Source organism: Artemia sp. Qi Xiang Cuo, chromosome 19 (assembly GCF_049724085.1).
Source record: "Artemia sp. Qi Xiang Cuo chromosome 19, ASM4972408v1, whole genome shotgun sequence".
In the NCBI taxonomy this organism is placed as follows: Eukaryota; Metazoa; Arthropoda; class Branchiopoda; order Anostraca; family Artemiidae; genus Artemia; species Artemia sp. Qi Xiang Cuo.
This window is the reverse complement of record NC_142812.1, coordinates 41,174,462-41,197,539: the sequence shown is the minus strand read 5'-3', so window position 1 is coordinate 41,197,539 and position 23,078 is coordinate 41,174,462. Positions and strand designations below refer to the sequence as shown.

The 23,078-nt window shown below is 37.5% G+C and overlaps 1 protein-coding gene across 2 annotated transcripts in view; it reads left to right on the top strand.

Moving 5' to 3' along the window:
- The first annotated feature begins 2,455 nt into the window (after positions 1–2,455).
- LOC148940845 (5'-nucleotidase-like) overlaps positions 2,456–23,078 on the top strand; it is a 143,751-nt gene continuing 123,128 nt past the window's right edge. For both annotated transcript variants that reach the window (XM_089104762.1, XM_089104761.1), the window contains exon 1: positions 2,456–2,807. In XM_089104762.1, coding sequence (XP_088960888.1) covers positions 2,456–2,807 — 352 coding nt within the window. The remainder of the gene's footprint in view (positions 2,808–23,078) is intronic.

Genomic DNA, 23,078 nt, shown 5'->3' with positions numbered 1-23,078 from the left:
TTACAAAAACCATAAAACAGACATGAATTGCTGTTGACATCCATAAATGTGAGAAAGTTTCTGTTTTTTCATTCTCACTGACAAAAACCATAAATCATCCATAACCATCCATGAAAAACATCCATCAATGTGAGAATATTCCTGGTTTTTCATGTGAGAAAGTTCCTGTTTTTTTATTCTCAGTGAGAAAACCATAAACCACGTGGTTCGTACGGGAGTTATAGGGTCACCTCTACTCCTTTTTCCTAAGCACTCGAGGAATTTCCGTCCCAGAAGCATAAAATTGTTTGAATGAACCTAGAATAACTGGGATTTTGAAGTGGAGACACTCACAACAGGGGAGTGAAGCCTTTGAAAGCTTTATACCTCCTTTTTTTAGTCTAGTGTTTCTTGGAGCTTAAGCACAGTGTTTATAATAGGAATCACACTCAGAAATTGCAATTCCTTGGACTCTTAGTTTTGTTTACCTCCTAAGTGGATTCTCTAACGTCTATAGGATAGTCTGAATTCTGATGAGAATTTTATCGCCTTTTGCTCGTTCTTTTACCTCCCTAATGCTTTCTCGGCTGTCTATACAGCTAGGCGGCCTTAATGTCTATAGAAAGGAGCTAGGGAAAAGGGAATTATTATTAGGCAGGCAAATAGATTAAGATCTTTCCAGTCTAGGGAAATTCAATTAAGCAGTTCTCCTGCTGAAGTTAAGATTTATCTGAGGTCCAAGGAACACTGATTCTTGTTAAGAAAATTAATTGATAAATACCTGATTTTGAGTTGAACTGATAAGTTTGTGTCTAACCAATCACGGTTATTCCACGCTCTTAATTCACCTTAGAGCTATTTAATTTACTCTTGTATTCTATTTGAATTACGTGGACTGATAAACTGTAAAATTAGTACAATTAACTTTATTTGATAACTGAGATTAAGAATTATAATAGTACGGACCCGAGCTTTAATTATTTATCCAGACATACTAGAAATACTAGAAATAATACTAGATAATACTAGAGATAATACTAGAAATAATAAAAAGTCTACTAGAAATAATTTGTAGCCCTAAGCTCACAATAAACCTTTTTTTCTCGGTGGCAACGCTTGGACATTAGAAACGACCTCCTTGCAACTGCACACACACGCCATATTAGACTAATCAAATCTGAAGAGAACCACTGGGGTAAGTTATGTATAAAAACACGGAATAGAATATTTTCTCCTCCTTTTAATCGAATTTAATAATAATACCAAGTTGTCACGGAATTCTGGGTACCGATTCGGACTAATTTGCTTCCTTTAAGAGAGCTGCCAATTGATTGATTGTTTCCTCAAGAACTGTGACTAAAGAACTTTACAAATAGAAATCAGTACATTCAGAAGGGGCGTCTAGAGGGAGATGTTTACTCAGAGTTTGCTTAAGGCAACAACCAGACAGAGTTTCGAGTCCTAGAAAAAAGGCAATCTTACAGGCTCAGGGTGTTTTTTTCACAGTTAATAAGAAATTTTAACAATAGGAAGATAAGTCTACAAACCAAGATTAGAATTATGGAAGCTACAATGATGACAGTGGTCAAATATGGCTCTGAAATTGGTGCTCTGAAAAGTGGAGGAAGATTTTCGAAATGTTTTCCAGAGAAATTGTCTACTGATTGTTCTGGGCACCCGGCTGACTGACCGTATTTCAAACAGTAGCCTTTACGAAAAGTGCGGTTCCATCCCGCTTTCTAGGGCTATAATAAGAGAAAAGGTTAAGATGGCTAAGGTACTATCCGTGGATGAAAGATGACAGATTCCCGAAGATTGTCCTTTTTGGCCAACCGTCTAGGGCTAAACAGAAAGCAGGTCATCCACAGTTTGGGGGGGAAAGATTTCATAAAGAAAAGTTTAAGGGAAATGGAAACTTTCTGGGAGAGTTTAAATAGGAAGGCTATGAATTGATTGTGATGGAGGATGAGCCTGCGTAGCATTGTTGGCCTCGGGTGACTTGGTGCTACGGTGAGTAATTAGTAGTAGTAGTAGCAGTAGTAGTAGTAGTATTTCTCGGTATTTCATACTATCTTCGCGAAATTACAGACTTATACTAAACACCATTTCAAATGAAATAGGGAAAGCTTTAAACTAGAAATAATTAGAGCTGAAAATATCTTCATCTGTGCTAAAACTGTTTTATAATAGAAACACTAAAAAATTATAAAAAAAAGTACATTTTAGTGGTCTTGGCAAAGATATATTTTAGTATTTATTTCAAATAAATGAAAAGTATTTCAAACACGCATTCCAAATTCATGTATTAAAATAATTGTTTCTCATCTTAATAGTAAATGTTCTAAAACAAAGTATTAGCGTTATTAAATTCTTGTATGATGTTATATTTGTCTTTAATTCTTATCTTGTCGGCTTATCTTATCGTCTAAGCATGTACACTATGCTACAGTGATCCTATCCCAGTCACAATTAAACAATGCGGTCAATAATTTGTATAGTTTTTGTGTCTTTTGTTTCTGCTCAAAGTTTTCAGTTAAGGATAATTCACACAAACGATCAGTCGTTCCAACTGGACGAATACAATGAAAATGGTGAAACATGTGCTACTGAACAAACTACAGTCCATTCATCGACCACCGTAATGACAACACAAACTACAACTCCAGCTTTGACAACCACAACTGTAACAACCATATTTTCATCAGCCAGTTCTACAGTCTCATCAATAACAGAAGAAACATCAGAAAGCACAAGTGAAAGCACCACAGCTGTGACAGAAAGTACACCCCCAACAAATGCAACAATTCCTCCAAAAAATGAGAAAACAGGTAAAAGCTGCAGATGATGTTTTAGAAAATTATATGTTTATCCCAGAGAAAAGTCATACTCTATTTTATGAAGGTTTTATTTATCTTGCTTATTATGTCCGGTCTTTTTGGTACTATATTGCTCGTTTTTGGGTAAATATTGAGCAGTTCATATTATTGATCTATGAATAAAGTAAACATACCACTCGATGCCTTTTCTTGTGTTCTTTCCAAATATAATAATTGCTTTTGGCGTAAATTCACTTTAATCCCGATCCCTAGGGTATATATTTACTCATTAGGGGGGGGCTTGTAAAATTCAATTCCGACGCAAAGAAATGTTAAATTTGGATTCAAGATGCAATTCTGACTAAAGAGGTAAGTTTGAACTTTACCCCCATCCCAATGTGCAAATATATACCCTGAATAGGTATATTTGGGTGGGGTAAAGTGAATTTGCGCCAAAACGATTATTATATTCGGAAAGAGCATAAGAAAAGGCATCGAGTGGTAGGTTCACTTTATTCATAGGTCAAAATACGAATTGCTCAATATTTGCACATTTTTCATTGTCGTTTTCAGTTGGATCGAATATTTTTGGCCCTCATTCATTTCTGAAAATGTGATTCACCTAACTGAACTGCTTTCCAAGATACCAAGAAGTGTCTAAAGTCTAAACTACAATTTTAGGCTACCCCATATTTTCCTAATTTACCCCCTTAATATCATTTTGATAGTATGGGTCCCATCCAAAGCAAATTCTTGGACCCCTGGCTGGTAATATAAGATGTTTATTTCACAAAAAATGGCTATCACAAGAAGATATGGATCATTCACGCTTTAAAATGGTGCAAAGGCCTGAAGTCTTTGCAGAATTTTATCAGTTTGAGATTAGACTTTGGTAGGTTTATTTTGGTTGTTGCTTCAACATCGCCTTACTTCATGTGTTATACTCATTTTTCCATGAAGAACAGTTGTGCCCAACAGCTTCCAACTTCCTTCTATAAAACTTGATTTGAATTTGCCACGTTTTCACTAGTTATCTATGCTTTGATCGACTTCTTGGTAAATGGTTGAAAAAAAAAACGAGAGAGACGCCTGGGGGACGGCCCAGGCATAGATAATATAGATCATACCGGCTAGCTGTTCTATCGTTCGCACTTAAATAATTTAATTTTAAGTTTTTATTTCGCTAATACTTTTTCTATCATCATTTCATAAAATTGTGCAAAAAAAGTGCAAAGATCAAATAATGGGCAATAAGAGTGCAAATCCGGTCCGTGGTGTGAAAGAGTGCAATCAAACAGTTCGTGGTAACGAACTGTAAGTAAGGAGCGACCCGGCTCAATGGTAACCGAAACTCTAGAAAACAGGGTTTTGATACCAATAGATACATCAAAAGAATCAGATTTTAATTCTGATTTCAAACATATAAATTTCATCAAGTTTAGTTCTACCCATCAAAAGTGACAAGCCTGAGAAAATTTGGCTGATTTTCGAAAAAAAAGGGGAAAATACCCCCTAAAAGTAATAGAACCTTAATGAAAATCACACCGTCATATTCAGCATATCAGAGAACCCTACTGTAGAGGTTTCAAGCTCCTATCTACAAAAATGTGGAATTTTCCATTTTTTGCCAGAAGAAAGATCACGGATGCGTGTTCATTTGTTTTTTTGTTGGTTTTTTTTTGTGTTTTTTTCCCCCAGGGGTGATCGTATCGACCCAGTGGTCCTAGAATATCGTGGGAGGGCTCATTGGAACGGAAATTAAAGGTTTTAGTGCCCTTTTTAAGTGACCAAAAAAAATGAAGGGCAACTAGGCCCCCTCCCACGCTCATTTTTTTCCCAAAGTCACTGATCAAAATTTTGAGATAGCCATTTTGTTCAGCATGGTCGAAAATATGATAAAAATGTCTTTTAGGATGACTTGATCCCCCAAAGTCCCCAGGGGGAGGGCTGAAAGTTATGAACTTTACTCAATGTTAACATATAGTTTTGGTTATTGTGAAGTATACAGAATTTTTCTGAGTAGATTTTTTCTGGTTGGTGGGGGAAGGAGAGGGTCGGGGGCTATAGGGAAGGATCTTTCCATGAAGGAAGTTTTCATGGGGGACGGGAAAGTGCCATGAAGGGGGCGCCGGACTTGCCAGCATTATTTATTGTTGCTTTGGACGTCTACAACCATTTTCAGGAAGGATTTTTTCTGGAGGTGGGGGGCTAGAGGAGGGGGTTACTCTGGAGAATATTTCCGTGGAGGATGTTTCTTTGGAGTAAGGGACATTTCTATGACGGGGGCGCCGGATTTCCAAGCATTATTTAAGAAACGATGAGAAGTTAAATAAAAAAAACAAGTTTTTTCAACTGAAATGTAAGAAGGAATATTAGAACTTAAAACCAACAGAAATTATAACGTATGTGAGGGGATTCTCCCCCAAGTCAATACCTCGCTCTTTACGCTACAGTTTTTTTTAGTGGTTTCAAAAGAGCTATCTATTCTAATTAAACGGCCTTTGTGATTCAGGGGTTTGTGAATAAGATTTTTTTTAAACTTTTAACGTAAAGAGCGTGTTATTGACTAAGGGGAGAACCCCTTCATATAAGTAATAACATATACGTAATAAAAAAAACAATAAAAAAACAAGTGATACGGCTCAATAGTAATCGAAACTTTCAAAAACAAAATTTTGATGTCAATAAATGTATCAAAAGAATGTGTTTATAATGCTGATTCTAAATATATAAATTTTATTAAGTTTAGTATTACTCATCAAGGGCTACGAGCCTGAGAAAATTTACTTGATTTTTTAAAGAGCGAGGATACATCCCCTAAAAGTGAAAGAATTTTAATGAGAATCCCACCGTCAGATTCAGCGTATAAGAAAACCCTATTACATAGGTTTCAAGCTCATATCTGCAAAAATCTGCAACTTTGTATTTTTTGCCAGAAGAAAAATATACGAATATAGAAGTTAGTTACGTAAGTTAATTTATAAAGACATCCATTTAGCAAAAGAAAAGTAAAATTTTTATGCAAATAAAAGCTGCATTAACTAAAAAACGATCAGAAATTAAATAAAAAAAACAAGTTTTTTAAACTGAAAGTAAGGAGCGACATTAAAACTTAAAACGAACAGAAATTATTCCGTATATGAAAGGGGCTGTCCCCTCCTCAACGCCTCGCTCTTTACGCTAAAGTTTTTTATTGTTTTAAAAAATAGAGTTGTGAGAAAGTCAAACTTTTTATTGTTTTAAAAAATAAAGTTGTGAGACAGAGTCAAACTTTACTAAGTTTTTTATTGTTTTAAAAAATAAAGTTGTGAGACAGAGTCAAACTTTAGCGTAAAGAGCGAGGCGTTGAGGAGGGGACAGTCCCTTTCATATACGGAATAATTTCTGTTCGTTTTAAGTTTTAATGTCGCTCCTTACTTTCAGTTTAAAAAACTTGTTTTTTTTATTTAATGAAAAAAAAAGAGTGCGTTTCACAAGAAAAATGAACAAGTTGTCAACCCTGATGAGACCCCGGCACCACCGGCTCATCAGCAGAACGCCGTCAATGAGAAGCCCGGTTGACCATCACCGAAGGGTCGCGATGCCACCTGTGCGCCGCCGGCGCGCCACCGCTTGCAGAGGCGGTGGCTGACTTTGAATTATTTCGCGGCAATCCTTTATTGCGTCAACAGAAAAGTCGGAGCTTTTCTTTTCTTGTGTGGTTCAGTATTTCGATTTTCCTGATCAGAAATCAAGCAGGGCTTGCAATATCCCCGAATTTTTGGGATTTTCCTCGAAAATCTACGTCACCCGAAAAATAATTTGGTTCCCCGAATCCCCGAAAATCACCCAATCACGGTACCATTCGTAGTGATTTATCACTAGTGATTATCCCTACCAAATATTACTTTGTATACCATAATTCTTCACTACTCTCTTGTTCGTTAATTTTCATCTCTTGTGTTACTTTGCATATAAACCAGACAGATGCAATTGCATTATACACGGTTCTTCATAAGTTAAAAAAAGTATCGTCCTTATGAAATTAAATAAAAAAAACAAGTTTTTTTAATTAAAACTAAGGAGTGTCATTAAAACTTAAAACGAACAGCAAATACTCCGTATATGAAAAGGGCTGTCCCCTCCTCAACGCCTTGCTCTTTACGCTAAAGTGTTTTATTGTTTTAAAAAGTAGACTGGTGAAAAAGAGTCAAACTTTAACGTAAAGAGCGAGGCTTTGAGGAGACAGCCGTTTCATATACGAAATAATTGCTGTTCGTTTTAAGTTTTAATGTCGCTCCTAACTTTCAGTTAAAAAAAACTTGTTTTTTGTTTAATTTCTCAACGTTTTTCAACCAATGCAGGTTTGATTTTGGCTCACCGTGTATGAAAAATTAAAACACAATTTGTGTATTAATTTTGGCAGATTTATTCTGGATTTAAAGGATCACCCCCTCCTCAATACCTTGCTCTTTGCGCTATAACCGTTAGCAATTTTAAAAATGCTTCCTATTCTAATTAAACAGCCCCTGTGGTTGAATTTTAGTAAACAATCAAACTTCAGCGTAAATAGTAAGGTATTGAGGAAGGGGGTAACCCTTTATACATGGCATAAATTCTCTTCTTTTTTCAAATAATGCCGGTAAATCTGGCTCCCCCTCTGTGATAAATACCCCTCCCTCTCATGGATAACTCCTCTGTGGATATTTCATCCAACGTAAAGTCCAACCCCCCCCCCCGTCAAATTTCCTCCAGACACTTCCTTCCTCGCTGAGAATCTCCCCTCTCTGTAAAATTTGCTTGTGGATGATTCCCCCTGAAAAATTCTCCTTAGCATTTGGAATTAGACTTTAATCTCTAATCAGTTTCTACATCACTCCAGAAATGCCCCCTTTCGTGGCAATTATTTCCCAGAAAACAATGCGCGCGGAAAAAAAGCCCCCAGACAATTACCTCAGAACATCCTCGTATAAAAAAATTGACAAAGAGAATGCAAGACAATTAAAAAAAAAATTGTACAGTAATTCTGTCAAAACCCCCCAGTGTAACATTTCCCCTAGAATATTTGCTTATCAGAAATTTCCCTCCCAAAGGAAGATTTTTCCCTGAGTAATCCACCCCTAGCTCCCCCCTTCACCCCAAAAAAATATAAGAAAATGGTAGTATACTTCCCAGTAAACAAATACTATATCTAAACAATGGTCAAAGTTCAAAACTTGCAGCCCTTCCCCCGGGGACTGTGGCGGGTCATTTTACACCTAAGGACATAGATATTAGATTTTTTGACTATGTTACGCAAAGTGGCTGTCTCAAAATTTAGATCCAGTGACTTTAGGAAAAATGAGCGTGGGAGGGGGCCTATTTGCCCTCCAATTTTTTAGTCACTTAAAAACTGTAATAAAAGTTCGAATGAGCCTTCTCGTGATAATTTAGGAGCAATGGGTCGATACGATCACCCTTGGGAAGAAAAAATAAAAATAAACACGCATCATTTTTTGATCTTTTTTTGGCAGAAAAAAATTACAAAATTCCATATTTTTGCATATAGGATCTTAAAACATCTACAATAGGGCTATATGATACGTTTGATATGATGGTGTGATTTTCACTAAGATTCTATGACTTTCAGGGGGTGTTTTCCCCCTTTTTAGAAAACAAGGTAAATAATCTCCAGCTCATAGTTTTTTATGGGTAACACTAAACTTGATGAAATTTATATATTTGAAATCAACACAAAAATCCAATTCTTTTGATATATCCTATTGGTATCATAATTGGTATCTGTTTTTAGAGTTTTTGTTACTACTGATACGGATTGCTCCTTACTTACAGTTCGTCACCTCGAACTGTTTGATTACATCCAACCATTTTGAATGCAGTTTCCCAATTGCTATAAGATTCTTACATCATTCGTAATCAGGAATTTTATTTTTAAGCTGAACTGAACGCATAGACTTTACACGTTCAGTTGAATTTTGAAACTGATTAATTAAAAAAACTTTTTCCACAAAGTAAGTTTTTCAAAGAAAAGTAAAGAGCTCCATTAAACAAAAATGAGCAAAAATAAAATCAAATAATCTACCAAGCGTGAAACTAGCACAAATCAGCATCCATAAATAAATGAAACCCAAAACGAGCAGAAATTACAATAAATAACCGAGTTAAACTCAAAACGAGCAGAAATTAACATAAGTTGGGATCAAAACCCCTATGCCTTCCCATGGCCAGAACATAATTTGCACTTTACTGAAAAAAATATAAATGTTTTTACTTTTATAACTTTAATAAATCAAATAATATTAAGATTTTGATTACTAAATATCAGTAAATGTTTATTAAACTGAAAATGCAGATTCATTTGTATTTTTTTCAGTTTTTTTTTCAAAAATTGAACATAATACCCTCAGTCGTTCTTGGGATACTGCTGATATGCCTTATTGGGAATTAGTATTAACACAGTGCATTTTGATTTAATCTTATGGCAACATTTAGTTTTTAAACATAATGACAAATGGGAGGGTGGGCGTGGGAAGGGGGATTAGTTTCCCTCCAATCACTTTCGACTTTTAAAAAGGGCATCAGCCCTTTCTATTTTCATTTGAATGAGCCCTTTTCAAAGTTCCTGCGGCAGCTCCTTTGATACAAAGTTTCCTGGTCTAAACAACAACAACAACGAAAAAATATTACATTATATCCACATCGATCTTTACTATAAAAATGTGCAAAAAAATGACAAAAAAAAGGGCACTAGGCCTTTCGAATTCCAATCGAATGAGCCTTTTTCGTGTTTGTTGCGTTCGAATCACTTTCGACTATTATAAAGGGCGCTAGCCTTTTCAATTTCGAATCGAATGAGTCATTTTTGAAAATTCTACGACGACGCGTTTAGTAAAAGCCTTATATGCCCCCAGGCCATAACTTATAACCCTTGCCCTGAGGGCTGTGGGGGAGTGTCCTCCTCAAAAATATAATTTCTATCTGGAAGTCCAAAACACTTATAAATGGCTATCTAAAAATGGCTATCTAAATAAAATGGCTATCTAAAAATTTTGATTGGATGTGTTTGGGGAAAAGGTGGGTGAGAGAGTGGGGCTAGTTGCCCTCAAATCATTTTCGACATTTAAAAAGGGCACTAGACCTTTCAATATGAAATCGAATGAGCCCTTTTTCAAGTTTCTAAGACAAAGATTTTAATAAAAACTTATATGCCCCCAGGGCATAACTTATAACCCTTGCTCTGAAGACTGTCGGGGGAGTGTCCTGCTCAAAAGTATAATTTCTGAACTTTAACTGCGTGCAACAAAATGGCTATCTCATAATTTTGATTGGATGTTTGGGAAAATGGTGGGTGTGGAATGGGGTTTTAGTTGCCTTTGATTTAGTTGCCTACTTTCGACTATTAAAAAGAGCACAAGTCATTTCAATTTCTAATCAAATGAGCCCTTTTTGAAGTTTCTACAACAACACGTTCTATAAAAACTTTATATGCCCCCCAGGGAATAACTTACAACCCTTGTCCTGAGGGCTGTGAGTAGGTTTTCAGCCTCAAAGACCTAATTTCCAGAACTTAAAACTACGTTGAACAGACTGGCTCTCTCAAAATTTTGATTGTATGAGTTTGGGGGAATGATGGGCGTGGGGGGGGGGGCTAGTTGACCTCCAATCACTTCCGACTATTAAAAAGGGTACTAGCCCTTTGGATTTTCAATCGAATGAGCCTGTTTTGAAGTTTGTACGACAACGCCTTCTATAAAAACCTCTTATGCCGCCAGGGCATAACTTAAAACCCTTGCCCTTATGGTTGTGGGGGAGTGTCCTCCTCAAAAACATATTTTCTATCTGCAATTACACTACGCTGAACAAAATGGCTATCTCAAAATTTTGATTGAATGTGTTTAGGGGAATGATGGGCGTGGGGGGGGACTAGTTGCCCTCCAATCACTTTCGACTATTAAAAAAGGTCTTAGCCCTTTGAATTTCCAATCGAATGAGCCTGTTTTGAAGTTTCTACGACTACGCCTTCTATAAAAACCTTATACTCCCCCAGGGCATAACTTAAAACCCTTGCCCTGAGGGTTGAGGGGAAGTGACCACGTCAAGAACTATATTTTATACCTGGAAATCAACTACGGTGAACAAAAGGGTTATCTCAAAATTTTGATTGGATGTGTTTGGGGTATGATAGGCGTGGGGGGGGGGCTAGTTGCCCTCTAATCATTTTCGACTATTAAAAAGGGTACTAGCCCTTTGAATTTCCAATCGAATGAGCCTGTTTTGAATTTTCTACGACAACGCCTTATATAAAACCCTTATATACCCCCAGAGCATAACTTAAAATCCTTGCCCTGAGGGTTGTGGGGGAGTAACCTCCTCAAAAACATATTTTCTATCTGGAAATCAACTACTCTGAACAAAATGGCCACCTCAAAATTTTGATTGGATGTGTTTGGGGGACTGATGGGCGTGGGGAGGGGCTAGTTGCCGTCCAATCACTTTTGACTGTTAAAAAGGGTACTAGTCCTTTGAATTTCCAATCGAATGAGCCTGTTTCGAAGTTTCTACGACAACACCTTCTTATGCCCCTAGGGCATAACTTAAAACCCTTACCCTGGGGGTTGTGGGGCAGTGTCCTCCTAAAAAACATATTTTCTGTGTGGAAATCAACTACGCTGAACAAAATGGCTATCTCAAAATTTTGATTGGATGTATTTGGGCCCTTTTTGAAGTTTCTACGACGACTCCTTTGATACAAAATGCCCTGGTATTGAGAAACCAAAGACACATTATGCCCACATCGTTCTTTACTTAGGCAGCGCCAGCGCGTTGCCTATGATAGTCATCAGATTGTTGCGACATCTGAATCGTAAGTTTGTAGAATTTTGTTTTCTTTTGCAATTTTTAGATACATTTTCTTAATGTTTAATATACAATTATTGAACGCCTGATGGATTAAAGAGAATACAATCTTCTTTTCGAAAAATTTTTACTCGCCTCCCCCCCCCCAAAAAAAAATCCTTCTATTGAGACAAAATTTAGTTAAAGACAATGTACAAGATTGGGGAATTGAAGATTGAAACGGAAGTGACCCCAAAAGTATAATTCATAAAAAATGTATTTTATCGCCTATGCTGGGGGGGGGAGGGGGCAGTAGAATCCCCTCAATAACTTCTACAACACCCATAGGGAATTAGCATTGAGTTTCTACAGCTACCATATCCCTTTTCCTATGACATCCCTCTGATGTCACGACACATCCTCACTGGTTCCTTGACAAGATTCCCACCCCTAGCAAAATTCACGTGACAACCCTAGCAAGATTAACGTGAGAGCCCTATTTCTAGGAAAGATTCCCATGAGAGCCCCTGGCACGATTCCCAACATTTCCTCTGACAACAGCGATTGTTTTCCTATTACCGTTTCCAGGTGTATGCATGTGATTAATCGGAGTGTAGTAAGGTTATGATTGTTGGTTGTTTGTTAACTTTGTTGGTTATATTTGTTGGTTATGTTTGTTGGTCATATTTTTTGGATGTTGGTTGTTGGTTATGTTTGTTGATCATGTTGTTGTATGTTGGTTGTTGGTTATTTTTGTTGATTGTTGATTATGTTTGTCGGTTATGATTATTGGTTATGATTGTTGGTTATGATTGTTGGTTATGTTTGTTGGTTCTTGGTTATGGTTGTTGGTTATGATTGCTGGATGATCTTAAATGGTTATGCTTGCTTGTTATGTTTGCTGGATGTGACTGTTGGATGTTGGTTATAATAATATTAATAATAATAATTTATTTATAACCCACTGCACAAACAATCTGATAAAAAGTGGAATAAAGAGAAAAAAGAAGAAAAATAAATACACACAGCACTTGAACTAAATAAACAAATAAAAAGAAGGTTCAGTTAAACAAACGAATAATAATAGTATATGTCTTACCCCTTACAAAAGGGAAAAAAGTGAAGTAGCAGGAAAGAAAGAAAAAACAGGAAAACTACAAATAAGCAAAAAATACACAAAAAAATAAAACAACAAATTAGCTAAACAGGCGGATAAGACGATGGTTAGGACCAAGACGGATTGGTGCATCATCAATTAATTTCGAACTTAATGTTTCCACGGAAAGAGCGATATCTGTCGCCTGATACTGACTCATTAACCTCCGGTTTCGGAATGATCGCGGTAAATAAAGTAAAAACTTGCAATAGCGATAGTAATCCGTCTTGACCCTTTTTATGTCACCTTTGTTCAGAAGCATATATGCACCAGAGCAAAATAACACGGAATGGTCGCAAAAACTCGAGTATAGCTTTGTTAGCGCTTGTCGCTGGAAATATCCACGATTTCCAACAATTTTAGAATGTCCCAGTTTAAGCTTACTCTTAATATCACGATATATCTGAAACCGAAAACAACTTAGTGAATTGCAGGCAGAGATCCCGAGCCATCGAAAAGAGGTGACTTGAGGTATAGAAAAAGAGCTGCTATTCAAGGGATGAGAACTAATCCAACTAAAATTGAGTTATTCACATTTATCAACATTAAGGAATAACCAATACTTGCAAATGCAGCGGCAACGGATCGGACAGAACGCGCTAAACCAAACTCAGTTTCGGGTAATAAGAAGCAAGTCGTCAGCATAAGCTAAGTATGATACGTCTGAGAATCCCGTGAGGCAAAAACTACGTATATTAGACAAAACATGTTCAATAGAAGCAATAAAGATATGGGGAGAAAAAACTACCCCCTGCCTAACTCCACACTTAACTGGTATATGTCCGAAAAAATCCCAGCTTTCTGACTTTAATCTTAGATATGAATTTGAATACCAAAACTTTAGAACAAGAATCAAGGACGTATTCACACTGAGTTGAAGCTTGGGCGTGGCAAATACTATCGAATGCTTTAGATATATCATGTGTACAAAAATGAAGAGTATAACTATTTCAAGTGGGTTCCTTAATAAGCTGCACTAAAACGCGATGAGCATGTTGACAACTCGAACCTGACCTGAATCCAAGCTGGTTAGCCTCATAATTTGCAAATCCCTCAATGTGTGGAAGCAATACATACTCAAATAATTTACTTACAGTACAGGTGACAGTAATCGGCCTATACGAATTACATGCATGTAGATCATTTCCTTTTTTTAGCATAGAAGTAACGCTTCCACACAAAAATGAATCAGGGACAATAGACCTAGAAAGGCACATTTGAAATAATAACTTGAGATGCGATACAAGTTTAATGGAACGCGGATCAAGATGAGCCGCAAAAATACTATCAAGGTCACAAGCATTTGAATTCAACCGTCGAAAAGATTTCACAATATCGGATTTTTCAACAGGAATAATATATTTCAACAGGATTTTTCAACAACTAATCCACGAGAATCTTGGGATAATATCACTGAAGAAAGAATCTTCGAGTTTTGACGCATTCAGCACACTTTTCCACTGTTTACAATTAGACGGGAATTCAGCGCCCGAAAACTAAACTGCACAAACATGACGCTTATAAGACGATTTTGTTTTCTGCTTGATGCTAAAAACTTGCCCACAAGAAGGTCTATCGCAAGCAATCCACAACTTTAACCAAAACTTGGCTTGGTTCTTAACTTTCTTAAGTTCCGTATCACACTTCCAAAAAGTCTTGCGGGTGTTAAGTTGTATGCGAATACACGGAACGGCTATGGTTTCAGCTTGTTTAATTGAAGCGGTGATATTTCTATAGTAAGCATTTAGCTGACCACGGACATCACTGACAAAATAACCGGCACCAAGAAGATGGAAAGGAACAGATGTATTGGATAGCAGCAAAGCGAGAGTGAAAGATAAAGTGACCATTTTGCATTATCCCAATCACGTTTGCAAGTCCATTTTTGAGGCTTAGGAGAAGCATTGAAGCTGATTATAGAGCTAATAGATAGATCTAGAATAAGAGGAAAGTGGTCATAGTCTCTCTCCTCATCGTCGACATGAACATCAGACGAATGGAAAAGGGGCGAACACACACAATGTTCTAAATCAGAAACTGCAACACTATTATGGATATTTGAGAAGCTGCAATCTGTGTTTATAATCCTATGCGCAGCTGGTAGAGCATTTAACAGGGTCTCAGAATGACTTGACGGTAAGTGAATGTTGCAATTCAGATCACCGGCAAGTAGCCATGAGTAGCCAAGAGATTCGATGCCACTAATTAAACCTTGTAGCTTATCACAACACTTGGCAAAGCTCAAGAACGACTGTACCGACTTTTTTATCATGTGGCAGGTAAGCATTTATTAGGACAGTGTCACCAAGTCTTACAGCTAGGAATTGCTCAGATGAATGGTAGAACACCGGGGATAAATCTGCAAGAGTCCGTCTGATATAACACGCGAGACCACCAAAAGGCCTACCCCGAGTCCGTCTAGCGTTGGTACTAAACACAATGTGATCACGATTCGTTCGCAAGAAGTTCACGCTACAGGCAGGAAACAAATGTTCCTGTAGGAAAAGGACATCAAGACAGCTCAAATTTTCTTCCAGGCTTAGCACTTTATCTTTAGTCCCGTTAATGTTAAACGAACACACAGAGATTTAGCGACAGATCATTTATAAAGGCGCCCATTAACGTTTTTAACAAGAGCTTGGAGACGGGGACAGCAAAAACTAAATGCCACATGATCACCTCCACAATTTGCATATTTTATGGGATTTTTACAGGGGGTTTCCTTGCAGTAGTCATGAGGACCGGAGCATCTGGAACATTTATGGGAGGTATGGGGACAGTTAGCAATTAGATGCTCAGGAGACTGGCATTTTCTACAACATCTTGGGATTTTTTTAAATTCATAGACACGGATCAGTTCATATTCAACTTTCAGTCCCAATCTAAGGGCCGAAATAAGAGATCCTTGATTACTAAAAGCAATCTTGACACACCGCCAATCTGGGTGGCTTCAATAACCCCAGAACAGTTCTTGAACAGAGATAAATCAAACAAGTCACCAATCCCTTTCGTGATTTCGTGCAAATTTTTTTCCACAACCTTCTCAACACGTTCATGTCCGGTAATTTTATCAATCACAGCTTCTCGTTTCAACGGATTGTCAAGATCACGCGGTGTTTTCGTGATAACGATTGTCGCTTTATTCGTTTCAACTGGAATAGGAGCACCATCGTCCCTTGGTAACCCAGGGAAATGTAGATCATAAGCAGTCACCTTGTCTTTAATTTGCAGCAAAGTCTGTTGAAGAGCATTAGAATAGTATTGAATAGCATTGAATAGTATTAGAGTAATGAAGAGTATTAGTAGCCTAGAATAGGCTACTGCAGGTAAAGATGGAGCCTCTGTGGGGGAGCGTATCACGAAAACAAGCAGGATAGGATTAGACTCAGTTTTCCTTCGCTGAATCAGTTCTAGCATGTCCTTCAGGTGGTTCATTGGAGCATTTGGTTCAGTACGTTTAGGACCAGCCTCAGAAATCAACAGCTTTTCCCAAAACAATTTCTTCCCTTTCGCAATATTGGTCAGCTCAAAAAAGTCTACAACTGATTTCAAAATAACTGCATCTTATGCTCCAAAATATACTGAAGAAAGTTCAGAACAGGGGAATACACTAAACAGTCCGTTGGTCCAAAATCAAAGTGAATTTTCCGTACAAATTCGTTAATCCAAAAGAGTAATAAGTTTGTCCGTAAAACAAAGCGTCTACTAATGTCTAATTTCTTGCTAAAAACTAGTCAGACAAGTTTCACACAAAATCGGTATAGGCGACCTGCATTTGTTGACTGATTATAAAATAAGTTCATAAAAACTTTCCAAACAGCTTTTATTTAAAATCCAGAGAACTTATTCGCTGTTCACTGAATGAATGCTATTTCAATATTGATTATGTTTATGTTAGATGGTTATGTTGATTGCTAGATGTTGTTTGTTGGTTATTAATAATGTTTGTTGGTTACGTTTGTTGGATGATGTTTGTCGGTTATGTTGCTTATGATTAATGTTTGTTGGTTATGTTTGTTGGATGTGATTGTTGGCTGTTGGTTATGTTTGTTGTTTATGTTTGATGGTTATGTGGTTTGATGGTTAATATTGCTAAATACTGTTGTTGGTTATGTTGGTTATTATTAATGTTTTTTTTTATGATTAATTTTTGTTGGTTATGTGGGTTATGTTTGTTTTTTATTGGGTATGCTGGTTATTTTGGTTGGTTGTTGGTTATGTTGGTTATGTTTGTTGATGGTTGTTGCTTTGGATGTATTTGAAAATAGATGCTGTTTCTACCGGAGCCTTGTTTCTATGCAAATTCCATGCCTAGACGCTTATACGAAATCATGTCTAAACATGCCTCTCCAGGCGGCAGAAGCCGTTCATAGCACACTAGATAAATGGAGCTACCAAACCCTCAAGCCGTCACACCTACGCAAGACTCCCAAGACACACCCCTCTGACACTCCCAAGACACACCTCTTTTTATTTTTTCCCAAAACATACAACGATTTTTTTTTCTTTCATTAACTTAATAGCGCCACATACTTTATGTAAAGCCACTTAATAATTGAGCAACCATCACTGTCAGATAATAGTTTTTTTGACATTTTTCGCCCGAAACCGTCATTGCATTTTTCCTCCTTATGACTTTTTATTTTTCGCCTGGAACACTCATCAGATTTTTTTTCTTTTGTTCTTTTTCCTTAGTTCTTGACCCCACCAGGACTCTAAAGGTCAATTTTCTTCCATTAGATCTGTGCCTTAACCGAGAGAACTAACAAGTCATTCCTAATATTTTGTCCTACTCTTAATATTCTAAAATTAATCTAATGCGTGACACCTAAGATTCCTCATTTTTGGTAAACACTAGAATCGTATTGCTTTCAAAATTTGACACGCTCCAGGAGACATTTGCTCTCAAGATATTTATAACGATAAAACGAAAATGTATCGTTTCTTTGCGTGGGATATTAGATTTCACACTATCGCGACAATACACCCCCCCCCCTCTTCTCGATCCTCTAGCATGCACTACTGGAGGAATAAGGTTGATATTGATTGCAAATTTGAGACATATTACGAGCTCTTAAGGAAAATATCCATTTCTTTAAGTACTTGTTAGATTTTCACCTCCTCCATGAGAAATATTCCTAAATGTCTTAATCCTAACTTTTAAGCTGTAGTTCACCCCACAATGACACTACATGACTCACCCTCCCCCCCCCCCCAACCCTAACAACACATCATCTCCACCAAGACATTTTTCAGGCATTTACTATTAAAAATTATGACTTTAAACCCAGCAATTCAAGTTTTTGCAAGCCCAAGCCTATCATGACCTTCCACAAAACACTCCACACCACCATGACATTTCACCCATGTGACACCAGCCCCCCACCCCCTGGATGACCTGATATTATTGGTACATTTAAACCATATTAAGAGATATCTTTGAAGGACTTTTAACGAAATGCACTGTTTCTTTAAGTATTTGTTAGATTTCACTCTAGCGAAAAATTAATTTAGCACCTACCAATTTATCTTTAAGCTCTAGAGTATACTAGCCAATGACAATGCATACCAGAGTGACTTTACTTGACTTCCCCTCTGACATCGCTACATCTTCTCCAAGACATTTTTCAGGCATTTCCTATTAAAAATTACACCTTTAAATCCCTGGGATTCGAGTTTTTGCAACCCAAGCCTATAAAGACATTCCAGAAAACATTCCACACCACCATGGTATTTCACCCATGTGACACCAGCCCCCCCCCACCCCACGGGTGAAATTATGTTAGTGGTACATTTAAACTATATTAAGAGATATCTTTAAAGGACTTTTAACGAAATGCACCGTTTCTTTGAGTATTTGTTAGTAAGTATTTGTTAGTAAGCGAAAAATTTATTTAACACCTACCACCTTATCTTTAAGCTCTAGAGAATACTAATCAATGACAATGCATACCAGAGCGACTTTACTTTACTTCCCCTCTGAAATCGCTACGTCTGCCCCAAGACATTTCTCAAGCATTTCCTATTAAAAATGACACCTTGAAAACCCCGTGATTCGAGTTTTTGCAAGCCTAAGCCTATCACGACCTTCCACAAAACACTCCACACCACCATGGCATTTCACCCATGTGACACCAACACCCCTGCCCCCCCCCCCCCCCTGGCTGACCTGATATTAGTGGTAAATTTAAACCATATTAAGATACATCTTTGAAGTACTTTTAACGAAGTGCACCGTTTCTTTGAGTATTTGTTAGATCTTACTCCCCCTCTATCGAAAAATTCATTTAACACTCGCCACCTTATCTTTAAGCTCTAGAGTATACTAGTCAATGACAATGCATACCAGAATGACATTACTTGATTTCTCCCTTGACATCGCTACATGTCCCCCAAGACATCTTTCAGGCATTTCCTAACAAAAATTATGCCTTTAAATCCCGTGATTTAAGTTTTTGAAACCTAAGCCTATCATGAAGCCCCACAAAAACTCCACACCGTCATGGCTTCACCCCCCTACACCACCTTGTGGCACCAGCACCCCGCCCCTGGAGATTTGATATTAGTGGTATATTTAAACCATATTAAGAGGTATTATTGAAAGACTTTTAACAAAAATATCCATTTCTTTGAGTTGAACATATTAATATTCCACAATATCCTGACATTATAAGGCATCCCCCCCTCTGCTCGTTCCAGGACAGAATCTGGACTTCGGCTGGGTGACGAAGGAGCTTAAGAAAATGGTATCGCTTGAGATAATTTAAAAAGCAGTAATAATAGGGAATGAGAGTTAGAGGTGAAATGGATCCCTTGGAAAATAACATAGGATACCATGAGCATGCCCTGCCTATTCCCACAGGATTTTAAAAACATGCTCTCTGATGTCAAAGCATCCCTGGCAAGATTGCCACCCGAATCAGGCTTCCCGGGGTTCAAGGTGTTCTATTATTTCTTCGGTATTGCCAAGATTCCTAGCCATGTGTGGCATATTGTTTTTTCTGGAAGATTTCAAGGATTTCCGTGACCAGGTCTCACCTGGATGACGTCATCTTATTTCACAAACTAGACTCCAGAAACCCATGGGGAATCCCCAAAGACGGGCACACACGTGGGTGCTGCGTAAATAACGATGTTCATTTTAAGTATTGACACCTAATGTGAGAAGTTGGAAGATAAGTGGATCATCTTGCGAGAAGATTAGATACCCAAACCATTAAAAAGTATACTTAGGGGCCCAGAGCGGAATGGCACTGCAACACTGTTTTCACACTGACATTACCCCCTCATCACTCCACTCCCCACCATCATCCTTGTTATACCAGTCCTCATCCCCATGGACATTTGCAAACTTTTCGCTCCGAAAATAAGCTTAAGAATCGCATTAAACAATGTTTTTGAATAGGGAGAAGTCATCTGTTCGCTCCTACTGTTTGATACTCTAAGCATTTCATCCTACAATGCCACACTATTACTGCTCTGTGACATCCCCTCCTACATCACCCCACCCCTACCCCCTAAAACACTTTATCAGACATTTCTTGGTAAAAGTTTTGCTTCGACCCGTTCATTCGAATTTTCGTAAGTAATTCATGCCACAGTACCATACTATAACTACTCTGTAACATACCTACGGCAACCGTCATTATCATTCTAAGCGTCTTCTAACGTTTGAAACACACACATACACAAACACACACAAAAATACACACACATACAAAAACATAAACATGCAAAAACAGACACACGCAATAATACACACAAAAAAACAACAATACATGCACACAAAACCACACACGCGCAAAAAAACACACACACAAAAATACAAACACACACACACACACACCCACACAAAAAAAAACACACTGACACACACACACTAAAACGAAAAAAACAAACACGTAAAAATAAACACACACAGTAAACAAAGACACACACACAAAACCACAAACACGCAAAAGCACACGCACAAAAACACATACGCGCACACAAAAACAAACACAAACACACACAGAAAATCACACAAAAAACAGATACATAGACAGACAGACACATACACACAAAAACAAACACGCAAAAAAAACATACACACAAACACACACGCACACACAGTATATACACAAAAACAAAAATAAACACAAAACACAAAAACACAAAAAACACACAGACACACAAAAACACACACAAAACCAAAGGTACACACACAAACACACACACAAACACAAAACAAACACACACAAAAACACAAACAGAAAAACAAAAACACAAAAACAAACACAAAAATACAAACAAACATATACACTCACGTACATACACACACACAAACACACGCACACAAACATACACGCGCACATCCTCACACACACACACACCCACACACACACACACACACACACGCGCGCACACACACACTCACACACACACACCCACACCCACCCACACACACCCACACACACATACACACACACACACACACACACACACACACACACACACACACACACACACACACACACACACACACACACACACACACACACACACACACACACACACACACACACACACACACACACACACACACACACACACACACACACACACACACACACACACACACACACACACACACACACACACACACACACACACACACACACACACACACACACACACACACACACACACACACACACACACACACACACACACACACACACACACACACACACACACACACACACACACACACACACACACACACACACACACACACACACACACACACACACACACACACACACACACACACACACACACACACACACACACACTATCACTAAAACACATCCACACAAACACACACTAACTATCAACATAAAAAACTATAATTATCTATATCTCTATATCTCTAACTATCTGAATCTCTCTCAGACACTCTTTGACTCAATCTGAGATAGAATCTGTATCACCCACGCACGCACACACAGACACACACACACACACGCACACACACACCACACACACACACACAGACACACAAACAGACACAAAACGCAAACACAGAGACACACACACACAACTCACACAAACACACACACACACACACACACAAAACACGCAAACACAAAATCACACACACAAAAACACCCACACACACACACAAATACACCCACACACAAAAACACACACAAACACACAAAAAAAAACACACACACACACAAACAAAAGAAAACACTCATAAAAAACACACACACACACTCACAAAAACAAACACACACAAAAATAAAAAAAAAAACGAACACACACACACAAAAACACACACACACACAAACACACAAAACGCACACACAAAAAAAGCACACATACAAAAACACACACACAAAAATACACACACACAGAAACACATAAACACAGAAATTACACACATACAAAAACAAACACAAACACAAAACATAAAGACACAAAAACAGACACACACACAAAAATCACACAAATAAAAATCACACAAAAACAAACACGCACAAAAACACACACACACAAAAATTCACACACACAAACACATCCAAAAAAAAACACACACACGCACACAAACACACATACACAAACACACCCACACACAAATACAAACACACAAAAAACACACATACAAAAACCAGACACAAACACAGACACACACACACAAACACACACACACGAAAACACACACACAAAAACACCACACCATTGGAAATTCTTCGTCAAACTGTAAGACTTGGAGTACTTTTGTAGTGTTATGTCATGATTTACCTTGTCACTGTTACACTCTCTTGATGTTTCATAGTTCATTTTGGAAATTTTTCCGTTGAAAGTGTAAGACTTAGAATATTTTTATACTTTTGTGTCGTGGGTTACCTTGTCACTATTACATTCTTTTGCTGTTTCGAAGTTCATTTCAGGATTTTTCATTGAAATGTAACACTTGGAATACTTTTATAGCGTTGTGTTTTGTCACCGTTACATTCTGTAGATGTTTCAAAGTTCAACTTGGAATTTTTTTGCTCAAAAATAAGACATAGAATATTTTTATAATGTTATCTCGTGATTTACCTTGTCATTGCTACACTCTTTTGATGTTTTAAAGTTCACTTTGGAATTTTTATGTCGAAATAAGACTTGGAATATTTTTGTACTGTTGTCTCGTGCTTTATCATGTCATTGCTACATTCTGCTGATATTTCAAAGTTCATTTCAGGATTTTTTCGTTCAAATGTAAGATTTGGAATATTTTTGTACTGATTTCCCTTGTCGGTGTAGCATTCAGTTGACGTTAA